The 16035-nt window shown below is 58.7% G+C and overlaps 2 protein-coding genes across 10 annotated transcripts; one reads left to right on the forward strand and one right to left on the reverse strand.

Annotated features, from left to right (window-relative positions):
* Window positions 1–1272: 1272 nt before the first annotated feature.
* On the reverse strand, window positions 1273–15740 carry ORAI2 (ORAI calcium release-activated calcium modulator 2). 9 transcript variants are annotated; one of them, XM_045992905.1, is made up of 3 exons: window positions 15610–15740; window positions 9148–9435; window positions 1273–4245 (listed from the first exon to the last, which is right to left on the reverse strand). In XM_045992905.1, the coding sequence occupies exons 2-3, from the start codon at window positions 9370–9372 to the stop codon at window positions 3706–3708; spliced, it is 765 nt and encodes a 254-aa protein (XP_045848861.1). In that variant the 5' UTR covers window positions 9373–9435; window positions 15610–15740; the 3' UTR covers window positions 1273–3705. The 9 variants fall into 9 exon arrangements, with proteins under 9 accessions (XP_045848861.1, XP_045848862.1, XP_045848866.1 ...); XM_045992906.1 differs by having other exon boundaries at window positions 9148–9385; window positions 15610–15737; XM_045992910.1 differs by lacking the exon at window positions 15610–15740 and adding an exon at window positions 14049–15074 and having other exon boundaries at window positions 9148–9385.
* LOC123934152 lies at window positions 11976–15842 on the forward strand. The gene is made up of 4 exons (XM_045994147.1): window positions 11976–11982; window positions 12307–12750; window positions 13955–14283; window positions 15637–15842. The coding sequence occupies exons 1-4, from the start codon at window positions 11976–11978 to the stop codon at window positions 15835–15837; spliced, it is 981 nt and encodes a 326-aa protein (XP_045850103.1). The 3' UTR covers window positions 15838–15842.
* Window positions 15843–16035: the final 193 nt, after the last annotated feature.

The raw sequence follows: 16035 nt of genomic DNA on the forward strand, positions 1-16035 counted from the left end.
GAAGTGACTATTTCAGCCTTCAGAGCTGGTGCCCGCCTCTGCGTCAGGCTCTGTCACGCTTGACCCCCCCCCCCCGGAGGTGTTGGGGGCCTTGAGGACAGGGAACTCTCCGGAGAGTCTGGTCCCACCTTTCTCCCCTGCCTCATGCTGCGAAAAAGGGGGACGCTGGTGCCGTGGGATGCTTACGTGGATGGCGGCCCGCCCTCGGCCCTCCTGCCGAGACTCAAGTAGGACCTGTCTGCACTGGGTCCCCAGTAGCTGTGGGGGTGCTGCAGGCATCAGGGGCTGGGAAGAGGGGTCCGCAGGTTCTAAATGGGCCCAGTGAGGAATTTCGGCTCAGTCCTGTGCCCCTCGCCCTGCTGGCCCCCACCCAGGGCTCCGTGGACCCTACCTCGCCACCTTCTGGAGGCATGGGAGTCGAGACTTGAGCCTTCTGTGGGTTGGCTGCACTCACCAGGGAGATGATCGGTGCAGGGGGCTTGCTGGACCCGGGCTTCGTGCGGAGCTCAGCCCTCCTTTAGACCCAGGGGCCGGGGAAGTCCTCCTGGGCGGCAGCGGCAGGTGGGCCACCTCCCAGCTGGATTGGCAGAACTTGTCCCTGTTTACACACCTGACTCCTAGGAGCCTCTAGGCTAAAGCACCTGAAAGTTAAAAATAATAGACAGACGTCCTTTCCTAGACGGGGGCCTCAGTGGGTAACAGTTCCAAAACCGAAATGTCTGGGGGCTTCTCTGAGTGTCACTAGGCTGCGGGAGAGAGTCCCTGTCCTGATGCCAGAGCCGCAGGTACCTGGGAGAGAGAAGATGCCACCAAAGGACCAGAGCCTCAGTGGCTCCTGACCTGGAGGGTATGGGTGGGGACTGTAAAGCAGGCCCTGTTCGGATGGGCTCTGCTGGTGCTCAGCCACCCGCAGGGCTGTCCCTTGCTGTGTTTCCAGAAAAGCAGGAGGCTGCTGGGGAAGAGAAGGGAGGCAGCAGGCAGAGACGCCCAGTTCTCTCTGGGGCCCACCTGGAGGGACCCTCCCAGCATGTCTGGGCCCGAGCACCCCGCTTCCCCAATCCAGAGGAGTCACCCCCTTGCCTGGGAAGCCTGTTAAGACGTGAGGCCGGTGACTGGTGACCTGCAACTCGGAAGAGGCAGGAGGGGCTTCAGGAGGGGGGGGGGTCTGCCCTCCAAGAGGCAGCAGACACTGCGGTGGGGCGGGGGTGGGGGGCGCCAGGGGCTCCCGCCTGTCACCTCGGCCATGGCGCTCTGCCAAGAAGAGGACGTGTCCCAGATTGACTTGTTTATTCAGCTCGATCCCGGGCAACTGCTGGAAAACCCACGCACAGGCCAGGAGTCATGTTCACCGATGTGAGGCCCAGCGTCGCGCGTAATGAATCAATCAGCCCGAGACAGGTAACCGCCGCCGCCGAGCCTGAAGCACTCAGACTCACACGGTTTGAGCCTCACCAGACTTTCCTAGAAGACGCTAGAATCCACTCTGCCCTCGCAGTTTGCTAAAATAGAAACACTTGGGTTTAGAAACTTCTGGCCAGGTACTAAATGGAGACCGTGCTCCACTTTGGGAAGGGCCTCGGCGCTGCCGCGGGCGCTTGGCTCCTGAGCACTGGGAAGGCTCCGCTCGGAGGAAACTAGGTCAGGCCCTCGCTGGCTCCGGGGCACCGCACGCCGAGCGGCCGCGGCGCCTGAAAGGTTTCCCAACCGGGTTCAACCTTCAGAAACTGCCGTTCAAGCTCGTCGGCCTCCCCTCTGCCCCGCCCCGCCTGCTGAGTTGCGTCTGCAGCTCCAAACGGCAGCTGGCCCTCCATCTCCCCTAAAGTTCTGGGGCTACTCTGAGACTCCACACCGACCGCCAGTCCCCAGACCCACGGCCCTCTCCGTCCCGCAGAAACTCGGCTTGCCCCACACCTCGGGGAGCTGGGAGAACACTCTAGACGAGAGCGCGAGCGACGTTCTCAGCAGTGGTAAAAACGGGGTGGTGTCGTCACTCATGTGGCGCTGTCCCGGGTCCCCCGCGCGACCCGCGGCGAGGCCGGCAGCTGTGTCCGCGGAGCAGGCATTGCCCACCGGCCGCCAGCTGCTCTGGGGGTGCTTTCCGGTCTGGCAAGCCCGGCACACCTGGCGCGCTTGGGGCAGGGGCACCCGATGGCCCGGGAAAGTGAGGCCAGCACAGCCCCTCTCTGAAGGCCCAGGCTAGAGGAAGGGCCTGCTGCCCACTCCCAGCTGCAGGGAGGAGCCACCGGCGCCGTCCCCACCGGGACACAGAGCAGCCGACTTACAGCCACGCTGACACAAAGCAAATACACACAAAGCCAGACAAGCCTTTTCAACAAGGCTGCGGGACAGAACAGACATGCACTAGACAGCAAGCAAGCTCGGACAGAGGGTGCGGAACCGCAGGGCCGCGCCCGTGGGCGACACCAGGCTCTCGTCTGGCTCCACAGAACCCGACGTCTGGGCTCCCATAATCTCCCGACTTAACCACGGCGACTCCCGGCACGGCTCCCAGACAGCCCCGTGGCGTTTTGGTTATGTGTTAAGGTTTATGTCCTCAATGGTACGTCACGTTCCCTGCAGCCACAGCCAGGCCAGCCGGGATTTCTCGGCACGGGCCACCCAGACCCCACAGAGACGCCCTCAGAGCAGGACATCCCATGATGACGGAAACAAGGAAGGCCCCCTGTCCAGGCTGCTGCCGGCCGATGTGGTAAGTGTGGGTTTGGAAAGCAGCTCAGGGTGCAGCATGCTCGCCCCTACATGCGCGGCCGTGGAAATGGGTGAGCCGGGCCCTACGTGTGGCCAAGAGGCGTTTGGCAAGGTCAGGCCAACGGGCCTTGTCTAGAGAGGAAGTCCCCCAGGCCGCACCCTCCCTCTCCTGGGGTCACAGGCAGCAGGGAGATAGGAAGCATGCTCCGCTCTCTGGACAAGGGCCTTTGGCAGCTGTAGCCTGGAGGGGCCGCTGACGTGGGCTCAGAAGCCAGTTTGTAGATCAAGGCCTCTGGACTGTGAGCCCTTTCCCCAACCTGGCGACTTTGCTGGGTCAATTCGCCCAGGACTCCAGCCTGGCTAGGGAGAGAGAACTTGAGCCCGGTGTGCCCCAGAGCACCCCCAGTTAAAAGTCTCTGCAGGTGGGCATCTCCCATGGGATGCCCAAAGATGCACCTCCCGGCCCGGGCCAGCCCTCCGTCCTTGGAAGTCTTCCCTGGGGTGGGACCAGTCTGATGCCCGGCTGAGCACCCACCGCGCCCGCTGAGCAGACCTGGGACCCCAGCTCCTGCTCTCCCCCCGTCAGCCCGGCCACCCAATCCCCCGAGGTTGGGGAGGGAAGCACCAGGCCAAGCTGTGGGCCTGTACCCCATCTCCTCACAGCAGGGTGGCCCGGTGAGACCCACACCCCAGGTGGCACGGTGCAGTTCCTTCTCTGAAACGCTCAGCCCTCCCCAGAGCACCGAGCCTGCCCGTGACGCTCGTCTCCTGCCGCAGGGAATCCCCAGGACTCAGGCGGTTTTGCTCTCAGCTCTTCGCAGCAAAGTCTCTCTTCTTTCTACGCCATTTTCTGTGGGAGGCCCAGCCGGCCAGGCTTTCCGGCGTGAGGACGGGGTAAGACTTTGGTCTGGAACGGCGCGGCAGTGTCCGGGCGGCCTGGCCAGCAGCTCCACACCCGCGCTGGGCCCCAGGCCAGGGGGCAGGGGTGCGGCGCGCTCACACCGCCTGCAGGCTGCGCTCGTGCCCGTCCAGCTGCACCTTGAGCTTGTGCAGCTCCTCGATCTCGCGGTTGTGCCGCTCGGTTTTGTGGCGCACCAGGGAGCGGTAGAAGTGGAGCGTGAAGACCACGAAGATGAGGCCCACGGGCACCATGATGATGGTGGACACGAGGGCGGCCTGCCAGCCGGTGTGGCCGCCAGGGCCCGGCGGGGGGCCGGGCTGGCGGCGCGCGTCCACGGGCAGGAACTTGATCCAGCAGAGCAGCACGACCTCGGCCAGGAAGAGCAGGATGCCCAGCACGGTGGAGAAGCCCCAGGCCAGCTCGATGTAGGGGTGCATGCGCTCGTGCGGGGACTCGCTGATGGAGTTCAGGTTGTGGATGTTGCTCACGGCCTCCACGTTGGGCAGGATGCACGTGCTGATGAGCAGCGCGAACAGGTGCACGGCCACCAGCACCGTGGTGCAGGCGCTGAAGGCGATGAGCAGCGGCCGCGGGTACTGGTACTGCGTCTCCAGCTGCACCTCCACCATGGCCACCTGCGAGGCAGAGCGGGGGGCAGGGACGGGGGCGCTGGGCCGGGGCCGCGCAGGGCAGGGGGCGCCCACCTCGCCCTTCGCACGCTTCAGCTTCTGTTTTCTCAGGCGCTAAAGGACCTCCCACCGAGGAAGGATCTCGAAGGCACAGGGTGGGGAACAGCGGGGCTCACCCCCCGCCCCGGGGGGCCTTCCTGGCACCGAACGCCTGGGTATGGAGCTTTGAGCCAGGACAGAGGCCACGCTCCTCGGGAACCTGTGGCTTGGCTTAGCCACCAAACAACACTTTTTCAAACAATAAAAAACTGGGATGCCTGGCTCAGTCGGTTGAGCGTCTGCCTTCGGCTCAGGTCATGATCTCAGGGTCCTGGGATCGAGCCTCGTATCGGGCTCCCCGCTCAGCAGGGAGCCCGCTTCTCCCTCTCCCACTCCCCCTGCTTGTGCTCTCTGTCAAATAAAAAAAAATAAAATCTATAAAATACCTGTAAAAAAACCCACTTTCAAAGGGTAACAAGAGAATGGTCGTATCGGGGGCTCCTGGCGACCCCCAGACTCAGAGCTACAAACCTGGACAGCCTCATGTGGACAGCGGGGTGCATCAGGCAGTGGAGACCAGCCGCCCCAGGGAGAAGCCCACATCCCCAAGGCCAGGAACGGTGACAGGAATGAGGGCAGAGGTGACAGGGGCTGTGGGCGGGGGCTGGGCTGGGCGAAGAGCTGAGTCATCACCCACAGTCGCAGGGAGACAAGGCCAACAGGTAAGGCCTGAAATGGATAAATCCGGAAACAGCAGCCTGGAGAAAGCTGTTCAGCAAGGAGGGGCCTGCAGTTACCGCTGCAGTGGGGACCGGAGGCAGCTTAGAGCCTCAGGCGCTCCTTGGTTTGTAAACTGCCAGCATGTATTAACTTTGATAAAATAAAAACCGTTTTGTTATCTTTTTTTAACCAAAAAAATTTTTAAGCTCACGCCCCTGAGATCAAGAGACTGCCAGCCAGGAGGCCCCAAAACAAGTTTTATACAAAAGAAAAAGGGAGACCTGGGTGGTGCAGTTGGCTGAGCGTCTGACTCTTGGTTTTAGCTCAGGTGGTGATCTCAGGGTCAAGCCCCACATCCAGGCTCCACACTCAAGGGAGTCGGCTGGAGATTCTCCCTCTCTGTACACTTCCCCCCCCAACTCGTGTGCGCACGTGCGCACTCTCTCTCAGGAAGGAAGGAAGGAAGGAAGGAAAATCCTCAGAAGGAACCAGAAGCCCCAGCCTACCTCTGTGGCAGTGAATGCCTATAGCCAGCTGGGCAGGACCTGCTCAGCACAAGGGCATTCAAACCTCAGACTAGGAAACGGGCTCTTGCTTTGCTTCCCCCAGGGTGGAACCCAGTCCACTGTGGCCCGACACTGTGGTCTTGCCCCAGGGGACGGTTTAGTCCAGGCCTGGCAAGGACTCTAGGGCTCTCCAAGGGCCTTCTCCTGGTTACCCAGAGGTAAGAAACCGGACCAGTCAAGGAAAGGGGAGGGAAGGCAGAATGAAGCCAGAGGAAGGCTTTTCTACCCACTGTGTTTACTTCCTAGATCTAAGCCATCCCGTTTTTAAAATTTTACAAGAAAGATTTCACAACTTTTAGCAACTACCGCCTCCTAGAGTGAGTGACTCATCATCTCAGCAGAGATGGAACATTTGGTAGGTAAAAAGAAGATACGGCAGTCCTAGTGGACCACAGCTGAACAGAAACTCGGAAGTGGTCACTGCTCCATACAGACAGTTGCCACACCACACGAGCTGAGAGACGGTCTTTTCTCAGAGCCCCCTGTGGCCTGGGCAGGCTCTTGCTACCACAAAGGACATGGCTCAAAAAGAGGAGGTTGTAAACCACGGAGGGCACCGAGGTAAGAAGCAACGATAGGAAAAAGGCCTACAGTAAGAAACCGGTTTTGTTCAGCCTTTAGGAGAGAAAGGGCCAAAAGGCCATTTTTTAATGTGTTTATGCAAGGATTTTATGAGGGGGCCTCGGATCACTGGATCTGTGTGTGTTTGCAGAAGGATAAACATGAAGAAACAGACTCACCGAGGGCAGAAGTGCTTTGCTGTTGGACAGAACAGCTTTGCAATTCTAATTAGGGGATACAGAACACGAAGGGAGAGACTCCACCTAGCAAACTGCCTCTTCACTTGTGCTCGTCCCTGCCCCTCCGTGGGCCACGGTGTCTGCGGCTGACACACTCTCTGCCCATCTGTGTGTGGCTGCTTTCTCCCCCGGTCAGCCACCCTCCAAATCCTGACCTGGTCTACGCTAGTCCATTGGGTCGGCTGCTGCTGTCCCCACCGCTGGTCTTTGCACCCCGCTGTTTCTACTGCTTTCCACTTCCCCCTGTTATAGCTGACTCTCTGGCGTGTATTAGGCTGTGGCAGCCTCCCTGAGAGGAACCTTCTAGAAGGGAGGTGAGGGCACGGTACAGCTCCTGAAATGTACCCCAGACTGCGTTAAGGGAGCACGTGCAGGGAGAGGAGACACTCTGTAAATGCTGAAGAAAGGAATTACTACCGGCAATCGCCGGTAATTACTACTTGGCCATCGCCAAGCTAGGGATGGACAGCACCCTGTGGGGGGCATCCGGGCCCTCCCATGCCTGTTTCTCTGTGGTCACTATTTTCATTCTAAGACCATTTCATACCCTGCGGGCTGCCACTCAGTCTCGTACTAGTCCTCCAGAATCCATTCTTTGTTTTACAACCTGAGGAACACGGCCCGTTTCCCGATTTCATTTATTTAAGATTTATTATTTATTTTGAGAGAGAAAGGGAAAGCGTGTACCTGAGAGTGGGGAAGCGTCAGAGGGGGAAGCAGGTTCCCCGCTGAGCAGGGAGCCCGATGCGGGGCTCAATCCTGGGACTCTGGGATCCTGACCTGAGCCGAAGGCAGAGAAGGCAGACATTTAACCGACTGAGCCACTCACGCGCCCCACCCCCACCCCGTTTTCCAATTTTAAATGAGTAGTTCTGGAGGCTTCAGTGTGGGTGAGCCCTTTTGTGTGCTGGGCAAACAGCGGAGCTTCTCTAAGTCTGAAGATCCAAGAGTCTGGAAGGCCAGGGTTTAAGAAGACACAAGACGGGGAAGGACGTCTGAGACCCGGGCCCCCACACAAAGGAAACCCGACGTACATGATACGCCCCACGGTTTGTTTTCCACAGTCCCAAAAATAATCCTAAGCGCGGACCAGACAAACGTAACACAACCCTATAATTCCATGGTGGAGAAAACAAGCTCTCATTTTTACAGTGTTGTTTACACTTCTCACACGTGTCCCTTCAAAGGAAGCTTGAGAAAGCATTCTGTCTTTTGCTCGTTATGGAAACCACGGGAAGAAAATCACTCTAAACCGAGGTTGCGCCCGTGCGAGTGTACCCTTCTGAAGTGATGTTAAGAATAAATAAATCAATATCATGCAACACCGAAATGAAGCCTTTGCTTTAAACTACAGATCTAGGGGCGCCTGGGTGGTTCAGTGGGTTAAGCCTCTGCCTTCGGCTCAGGTCATGATCTCAGGGTCCTGGGATCGAGCCCCACATCGGGCTCTCTGGTCAGCGAGGAGCCTGCTTCCCCCTCTCTGCCTGCCTCTCTACCTACTTGTGAGCTCTGTCTGTCAAATAAATAAATAAAATCTTTAAATAAATAAACTACAAATCTAAACCCAAACTTCTAGCCTCTAAGCTTGGTGACCTCCGCCACGCCCTGACTACATAGGCTCTCGGTTTTCCAAGGGTGGCCTGTACCAGCGAGCGAGCAGGCCCCTGCCACAGGACCGGCCACAGGGGCTCATTCTGATGGCTTATTTTCTGTACTACCGACCTGACAACAAACGCTCTGGGCTTTGGAAAAATAACAACTGTTTTTTACATTAAAGAAAAAAATTGGGGCACCTGGTGGCTCAGTCAGTTAAGCATCTGCCTTTGGCTCAGGTCATGATCCCGAGGTCCTGGGATGGAGACCCATGTCGGGGGAGGGGTCCCCTGCTCAGTGGGGAGCCTGCTTCTCCCGCTCCCTCTGAAGCTCCCCCTGCTTGTGCGTGCACTCCCTCTCTCAAATAAATAAATAAAATCTTTTAAAAAATTTTTAAAATAAAGAAAAACATTATTCCCACCAGATAAGACCTCTAAGCATACAGCAGAAAAAGAGGGGCGGTCACTCCCATGTTCATGCTCTGAACCCTGGCTTAGGGCACGCGGTTCTGCCTGAGACCGACTCTTGTCCTGGGGAATGACTCAGAAGGAAAGCTGCAGCCTGACAGCCTGGAGGCAGGCCAGGGACTCTGGTTCATCACCAGGAGGCCACATGTGGGACGGCGGGGGAGGCAATCTGTGTCCTGAGCTGGGCTAACCCAAGCGAACCCCAATCGATCCCAATCCCGCTCCATCCTTCAGATTTCCCCTCTCAGGTGGTGCTCAGGATGGGGCAGATGTGGGCACTTTCCTCCCTGTACACTGAAGCTGTTTCAATCGAGCTCGACTTCCCTGCCAGGTAACTGCTCTGTGGGAATGTCAGAAGGGGGCTTTCTTGGGCCGCCTGGGTGGCTCAGTGGGTTAAGGCCTCTGTCTTCAGCTCAGGTCATGATCCCAGGGTCCTGGGATCGAGCCCCACATCAGGCTCCCTGCTCAGCGGGGAGCCTCTCTCTCTCTGCCTGCCTCTCTGCCTACCTGTGATCTGTCAAATAAATAAATAAAATCTTAAAAAAAAAAAAAAAAAAAGAAGGGGGCTTTCTGTGGTCTCCTGGGCTTGGGGACTCCTTGGGGAAACTTCCTAAGGGTCTGTCCTGACAGCCAGTAGGGCCCAGAGGGAGCACTTAGCTCACTGGAGCGTCGCAAGATTCCGACAGCAGAAGCCCGAGGGTCCCGCCACAGGTCTGCACTCACCATGGCAAAGCCCGAGAGAAGAGCAGAGGTCCGGCTGGAGGCCTTCAGCTTGGCTCTGCTCAGATACAGCTTTCTCCAGGACAGGGCCTGCACGGAGTGGTGGTTGGACGTGACCAGCTCCAGGTAGCTGCGGCGGACCCAGTCTCGGTAATCCATGCCCTTGTGGCTGGGTTCAGAGCAGGCGGGAGTGGAGGGGTCCACAGGCACGTTGAGCTCGGCGCTCATGGTGGGAGCCAGGCTGGGGGCAGGAGAGAGACACTCTCAGGCATCCCAGAGGGTCCCCAAGACCTGGAAAAGCCAGAAGCTGGGCAAGTTAACCTTCTCTGGGACCTGCTGTATACACCCTACACCAGGGGCAGTGTTGCGTGTGGGGCCCATCTGCTGGGGAGGAAGGTCAGGAGGGCATTTCCAGGACACCCCCCACCACCACCCACATCGCATCCATCATGACTCCACAAAGCTAATAACCCAGGCTTCCACCCCTACATCAGAAAGGCTCCAAGCAAGTGTGGCTTGTGGGTGAACAAGCATGGACGGACTCCTCCAATTTGTTCCTCTCTTCAGGGAATAGGGAGCTACGGCCTGTATACCGATCCTAGGACCCGGTCACTAGGCCAGGATTTGCTCCCACAGTGTGATCCTGGGCATGACATCTGAACGTTCTGACCCCAAGCATCTTCCAGTAGGGACATCTCTACCCCTACAGGGCTCAGAAACAAAATAATGGACCCGAAGACTCAAAACCAGGTGCCAACCATGAAAAACACATTTCCACGCCGGGGCTCATTTCTCAAATCCAACTTGAATTTTGATCGGCGCAGCTCACCCCCAGAAATACTTGGGGTTCTGGGACTAAAGGAAAGCCACATCCAAGCTCTGATGGAAACTGTGAGCAAAAGGAAAAACTGAACCCACCCACAGGAGCAGGTTCCACAAAGCAGCGGAGGCCAGCGGCATCGTAGTCATCCCAGGAAGGTATCTGGTTTGACAATAACACGACTCGAAGATCGGAAGGACCAATCTGTTAAGATTTGTGAATTTAAACCCAAATCTCCAGTAATCCAAATAGGAGATTGATGGTCTCCTATGGCCCAAGGGGCCGGCCCATGCGGCAGCACGCCGGGCTTGGCTCTAATTAATCTGTAGGGCAGACTTCAAGGGCACAGGCACCTCGCAGCTCGCCTGGCATCAGATATTACTTGTGCGTTCAGGCCCCCACAGGCCCCACCGAAAGCCTACTTAAAGCTACTATGAACAGATCGGTGTTTCCAAGTCCCAGGGAGCATGGCTGGGGTTGGGGCGGCGGAGAGTAGGGGCTGTTTATCAAGGTCAGTGGCTGTGGGAAGGGCCCAAGTTGGATCTATCCATGTCAGTCTCTAAAAGGGTTCTGTGGGAAGGTCCGGGAGGTGGGGGAAGCGCTTTCTCTTTTGGGGTGCCTTCCTCCTTGTTTTCCCTTTTTCTTCTCCCACACATCACAGAAGTGAGCGGACGGGTGAAAGTCACAGGCTTTTGCCCCCTCAGTGGGTCCGTCCTCTGCACTCCGTCCAGCAGATGCTTACTGGGCTCTGAGGTCAGGCTGCATTTGGAAGTGGTGAGGGTCTACTCTGCTGCTCCCAGTGGGGGATCAGCCTCGGGGGGGGGGGGGTGTGATTATCACCCAGTGGGGGAGCAGCCTCCGGGGGGGGGGTGATTATCACCCAGTGGGGGAGCAACCTGGGGGGGGGTGATTATCACCCAGTGAGCTAAATGTTGCTTTAGTGGCGAGGGGTTGAGTGTCAAGGAGCAGAGGAGGGGCTGGCTGCCTCGGCCTCAGGGAGACGGTCCCTGCTGGGGAGCAAGAACAGACCTAGTAAAGGCAGCCCTGGCAAAGAGGGACCCTCCCTCAAGGATGAGACGCTGCCTGCATGGGAGGGTTCTGAGAGGCAAGGGGCTGTGGCAGGAAGGCGGGCTGGCTGCAGAAGGGGTCCAGAAAACGCAGGGGGAAGGCTGGATGCGGGCGATGTGTGGAGCCGGGGGCAGCCCAGGCAGCAGGACTGAGGGGGCCTCTCAGAGGCGCCGGGCTGAGGCACTCTGAAGGAACTGGTAAAGGGAGCAGCCTGTGGTCAGTCTGGTCTGGGTGCCCACGGAGACAGCTGGCTTACTGGGAGGGATGGGAAGGCCTGGGAGCCTCCAAAGGGGGAAAAGCATGTGTGGGGTGAAGAAGCGGGAAGCCCAGGGGCCATCAGTGGGCATGGGCTGGGCTCAAGGTGGACAGTGGAGGCGGAGGGCTTTGGGGGCAGTGAGGGCCGACGGTGGCCTCTGGGCAGTGGCCGACCAGTCGCGGCACCGCACATGTCCTCAGAGTGGCAGGGAGTGGAAGGAAGGGCGGGCTGTGTGTCTGCTTGGAGTCTGGGTCTCCAGGCAGGCCTGCGGGTCCCGGAGATAGAGAGGCCACTTCCTGCTGAGGGAGCAGCCCAGACCGGATTCACATCCATGCAAACCGTCCCAGGCCCAGTGTCCTACCTTGTGCCAGGCCTCTCTCCCCACCCCTGGGAGAGGCAGAGTCTGGTCCTCACTCTCCCGGACGGGGTATGGGGTGGGGTGGGGCAAGATGCAACCGGACATTTCTGTCAGGTGGCAGAGGCTCCAAAAGGTGCTCTCCTGGCTGAACTTTGCAGGGGATTTTTTGTGTTTTTATATATACAGGTTAGAGAAAAAAGCTCTTGTAGAATAACAGTGACTCTCTAAAGATGAGCTATTCTCCTTGGCAGGCCTGTCTGAATCTTTTCCAGGGGGGAGGTTTGGGGTTTGCCTGTCTTAACTTCCTTTAAACATCTGGGGCATGAGCAATGGCGAGTCTGTTTCTGACTCGGTTTGTCACACCCACGGGGGAGGGGGGCGCAAGTCCCCACAGGGGTCTCCCAGAGGCATCCACCTGCATCGGAGTCCCTTCCCCTAGGGAAGCCTCAGTAGCCGCAAGACACACACTCCGCCCCTGTCCCCGACCTCCGAGCCTTCTCAGCGCCGCATCCCGCGAGGATCCCATGGGGTTGGGGACACCTGGCCACTCTCCAACCCCCGCCGCCACCCCATCCCGAGCCTGCCCAGGAGAAAGCCCATCCCCTCCCCCCGGGAGACTGGTCGAGTCTGCCGGTGCAATTCCGTTCCGTTCCCCAGCAGGGCGGGGTACCCCCCCCCACCCCGCCAACCCCCCACGGCGAGCACTCACCGAGCTGCTCTGCCTGCCCGCCCGGCTCCACTCCGGCTCGGGCTTGCGGCGGGCGGCGTGGCCGCGTTGCCCTGTGGCCCCGTGGCCCGGCCGGGGCGCTGAGCACGGCCCCCTCCCTCCTTCCGTGCGTCCCGCCGGGTCCCCCCTCCCGGCCCCGCCCCCGCCGGCTGCCCCGCCCCCGCGGGCCACCGCAGCCGCTGTCAAGGCAACGGCGCGCCGCCATCACGTGGTTGGCCCATGGGGGCGCCACGGGCCACGTGACCTGGCAGGCCGGGAGGGGAGGAGGGGGAAAGGGAGGGACGGGACTCGCTGCCCCTCCTGGGGGATCCCGGTGGCCTGGACCTGCTGGTCAGGACCACCCGGGCCGGAAGCCGGGGAGCGGAAACGGGCAAAAGGTGCGCATCTCTCCGGTTCCCCGGGAGCGCCGTGGGCCACGGTGAACACGGGTTGGCTCGGCAGCGGAGGGGGCGGGAAGCCTGGGCATCCCTCGCTCTCACCACCCCCTTCCTTCTCCCCCAGTGGTGCGGGCAGACCATACGGCCGCACTTTCTCTGGTCCCTGGGTCTGGACAACAGGTGCTCGGCCTGCTCGAGCAGTCAGTACTTGGGTACTCACACCCAAAGCAAGCACGGAGTCCCCAGGGTGAGTCCCAAAGGATGCCCGGGACTGGCCATGGGCCTTGTGTAGGGGTGGGGAGAGGCCAGGAGGGCACACCCTGCGGGGAGAGGGAACAGGTATCCCATTGTCTGGCCACAGGGCCGGAGGGGTGAGGTGGCTGGAGTGGGGAAGAGGGAAAGTTTCCAGCAGCCACACCCGTATGCCAGGGTGGACCGTGCGCAGCACACAGCATGCCGGAGCTGGTCGGGTGGTCGCAGCTGGTCAGGTGGTCGCGGGGACTGTAGCCCACCCCCCCCCCCCCACCAAGCCAGAGGCTCAGCCATACACGTGGGGCCCTCACCCGGGTGCAGCTCACTTGGCCCCTAATGGGCGTCCACCAAGCCTTGCTGTTCTACAGAGCTGTTCAAACAGGAACATTCTTTTCAGGAAGTGCATACGAATAATTAACTAAGAGACTAACCGAGAGGCGAGATGGGTTCATATCAAGCCCCTGTGCCAGACGGCCCCTCACAGTCCTTCCTGCGTGCCCTACATAGGATTTTTCCATCTGTCACAACCCTATCCGACAGTGACACATTTATCCAAATGAAAGAAAAATTCCACTCATGTCAACCGGTCCAAGTTTTCTGACAGCGGTAAGAAGAGAGGTGAACGGATGTCAGGCCAAATCCGTTTCTCTCTCAAGACGTATTTTAGAGGCCGTCGCTGAGAGCCAGAATGACACCTTTTAATTTAGGAAGACACTTAAAAAACAGACCAGGAAAACAGCCTAGGAAAATCCCAGGGTCTGATTACTGACCCTCCTCCACCCAACACACATGCACACACGTTACAGAGGGCTGTAAGAAAGGGAGCATTTGCATTTTCGGGGGCAGAACCCTCAAAACCCAACAGCTCTTTGTAAAATGATGTGAAAAACAGGAAGAAACACTTTGTGAACTAGAATCATTGCATCACAGATGACCGTTCTTTCCACAACAGAATCTCTTGCTCTAATTTTCACCCTTGGGAGTCGGACTGCACACCCTTTAGAAACCTTCCAGCGAGTGCTGCCTTCGGCCCCAAGCGCACTCACCCAGCGTGTCCAGACAGAAGCAAGATCTAAGTCGTCATCACCAGCGGTTTTTGGAGCCGGTTTCCTAACCAAACACAGAAAATGGCTGTGTCCCCCAGAGAAGATTAAGGAAGGCGCCAGCACCGTGCTGAACGGAGAGGAGCAGCTAGAATGCCAACAGCTGGAGGGCCCGTCGAGTGCACAGAGGAGGGTCAGGGCAAGGCCCATGGGAGCGCCACCCAGCTGCCATGTCCAGGTACAGTCTGGGCTGTGACTTCCTGAGGAGTTTGGCCACGGCAAGTCGCTTCTTCTCCTTGGGCCTCAGCTTGGAAAAGACCCTGTTTTCCGAGGCACATCCCAGGGGCCGATCATGTTCTGGTTTTACCCAGCAATGCACACCCTCTCATTCCAGGAAGACCACGGCCCCTGCTTTCCTTCTCCCTGGGTCTTCTCATCTGGCTGGCTGCTCCCCTGCTCGGGACAATGTATCCAGCCTCCCGGTAGTTCTGTCCCCTTGGCCACCGGCTCCTATGGCTCGTCCTTGTCACTACCCTTTAGATCTTAAATTTGCACCTCCCACTTCCTGAGCCTTTCTCAGCCAGCTGCCGGCCTGTTCCACCTTGCCTCCTAGCCTGTGCTGAGACCGGCGCCTCCCACCCCCGCCGCCCCTCCCATTCAGCCTGACCCCTTCCGACCTCTCCTACCACTGCCCTTCCCCTCCTTCATGCCACACTTCTCAAGAGAGCTGTCATGACCACTTCCTTCCCGGCCCTCAACAGCCCACTGCCACTGTGACGCTAACTCGGGGACAGATTTCCGCCGTGCCTTCCTCCCATCCAGAAACAACTCTCCTTGCTCCGGCGCCTCACCTTTTCTTCTTTTAAACCTGTGCAGCCTCCCCCTCTGCTGTCTGTCCCCTAGATGTGGGGGTTTCCCCACTTCCCTCCCAATGGGTCCCACCCGCTCCCCTTGTTTCAAGGAGGCTGTTGACTCCAAACGGTCCCCTCCAGCCCAGATCTCCCACATCCTGGCAGGGCATGTCCCAAGACCCCCACCCCGCACCCCTGCCGCCGGCCACACTCACAGCTGAATTCCTTCTCTTTCCTCACCTGCTTCCTCTACCTCCTGGGTCCCCTGTCTCAAGGAGTTCCACCAGCCACCTAGTTGGTGACATTACAAATCTGCTGTCATTCCCGATTCCTCCCATCCCCAACCAGTCCTGTGGACTCTCCCGTTTCTCCCTGGTCCCACAGGTCCCATGCTAGTCAGGCCCTCGTCACCTCTGTTCTGTATTCCTGCGAGACCTGTCCACCTGTCCCCTTCCCATCTCATCTCCACACTATGAAGTGGAAAAATCCCCATCTCTCCAGCCCCCCTCCAGCCCTTCAGGTTTCCCTGCGGCCTTAGATCAACTTTAATCCCCTTAACCTAGTGACTCAGGCCGCGACAGGGCATCCGCTACTAATCCGGACTCAGCTTGCTTTCTTAAAACTGCTGTGAGCCACTCAGCTCAGCTCAGCCCTGCCCACATCCCAGAGCCCTGGGTCACATGCCATCCTGTGCTACCGGCCACCACACTGACCTTTCTCTCGTCTGTGTCTCTTATCAGATCTGGAGCTCCTTCAAGCCAAGGCCTGTGTCTTGTTCACCGTCATCCCCAGTGCGGAGCCAAGTACACTTACGGATCCTTCAGATTAAGCTTTTGGTCCCATTCAACATTTGCTGTATTCTGTGGACTAAGAAAACTGAAAAGTGCCTCAGGACCTGCGCTGTGGTGCTCTCTTTACGGAAATATATTAAAATATGGTAACGGTAGCTCACTTTAGTCAAGTACGCGCCAGACGGTACACATAAATGAGCTTGCACAGGGGAGAAGGCGCACCGCACCTGGTTCCAGCGCCGCTGCCGAAGGAAACCGACTTCTCCCCACTCTCCTTCCAGGCAGCCTGGAGACGGACTGAATTATATTCCTGTATCTGAAAGTCAACAAAATATCACTCCTCTAACT

This window comes from Meles meles, chromosome 21, assembly GCF_922984935.1.
Source record: "Meles meles chromosome 21, mMelMel3.1 paternal haplotype, whole genome shotgun sequence".
Classification (NCBI taxonomy): domain Eukaryota; kingdom Metazoa; phylum Chordata; class Mammalia; order Carnivora; family Mustelidae; genus Meles; species Meles meles.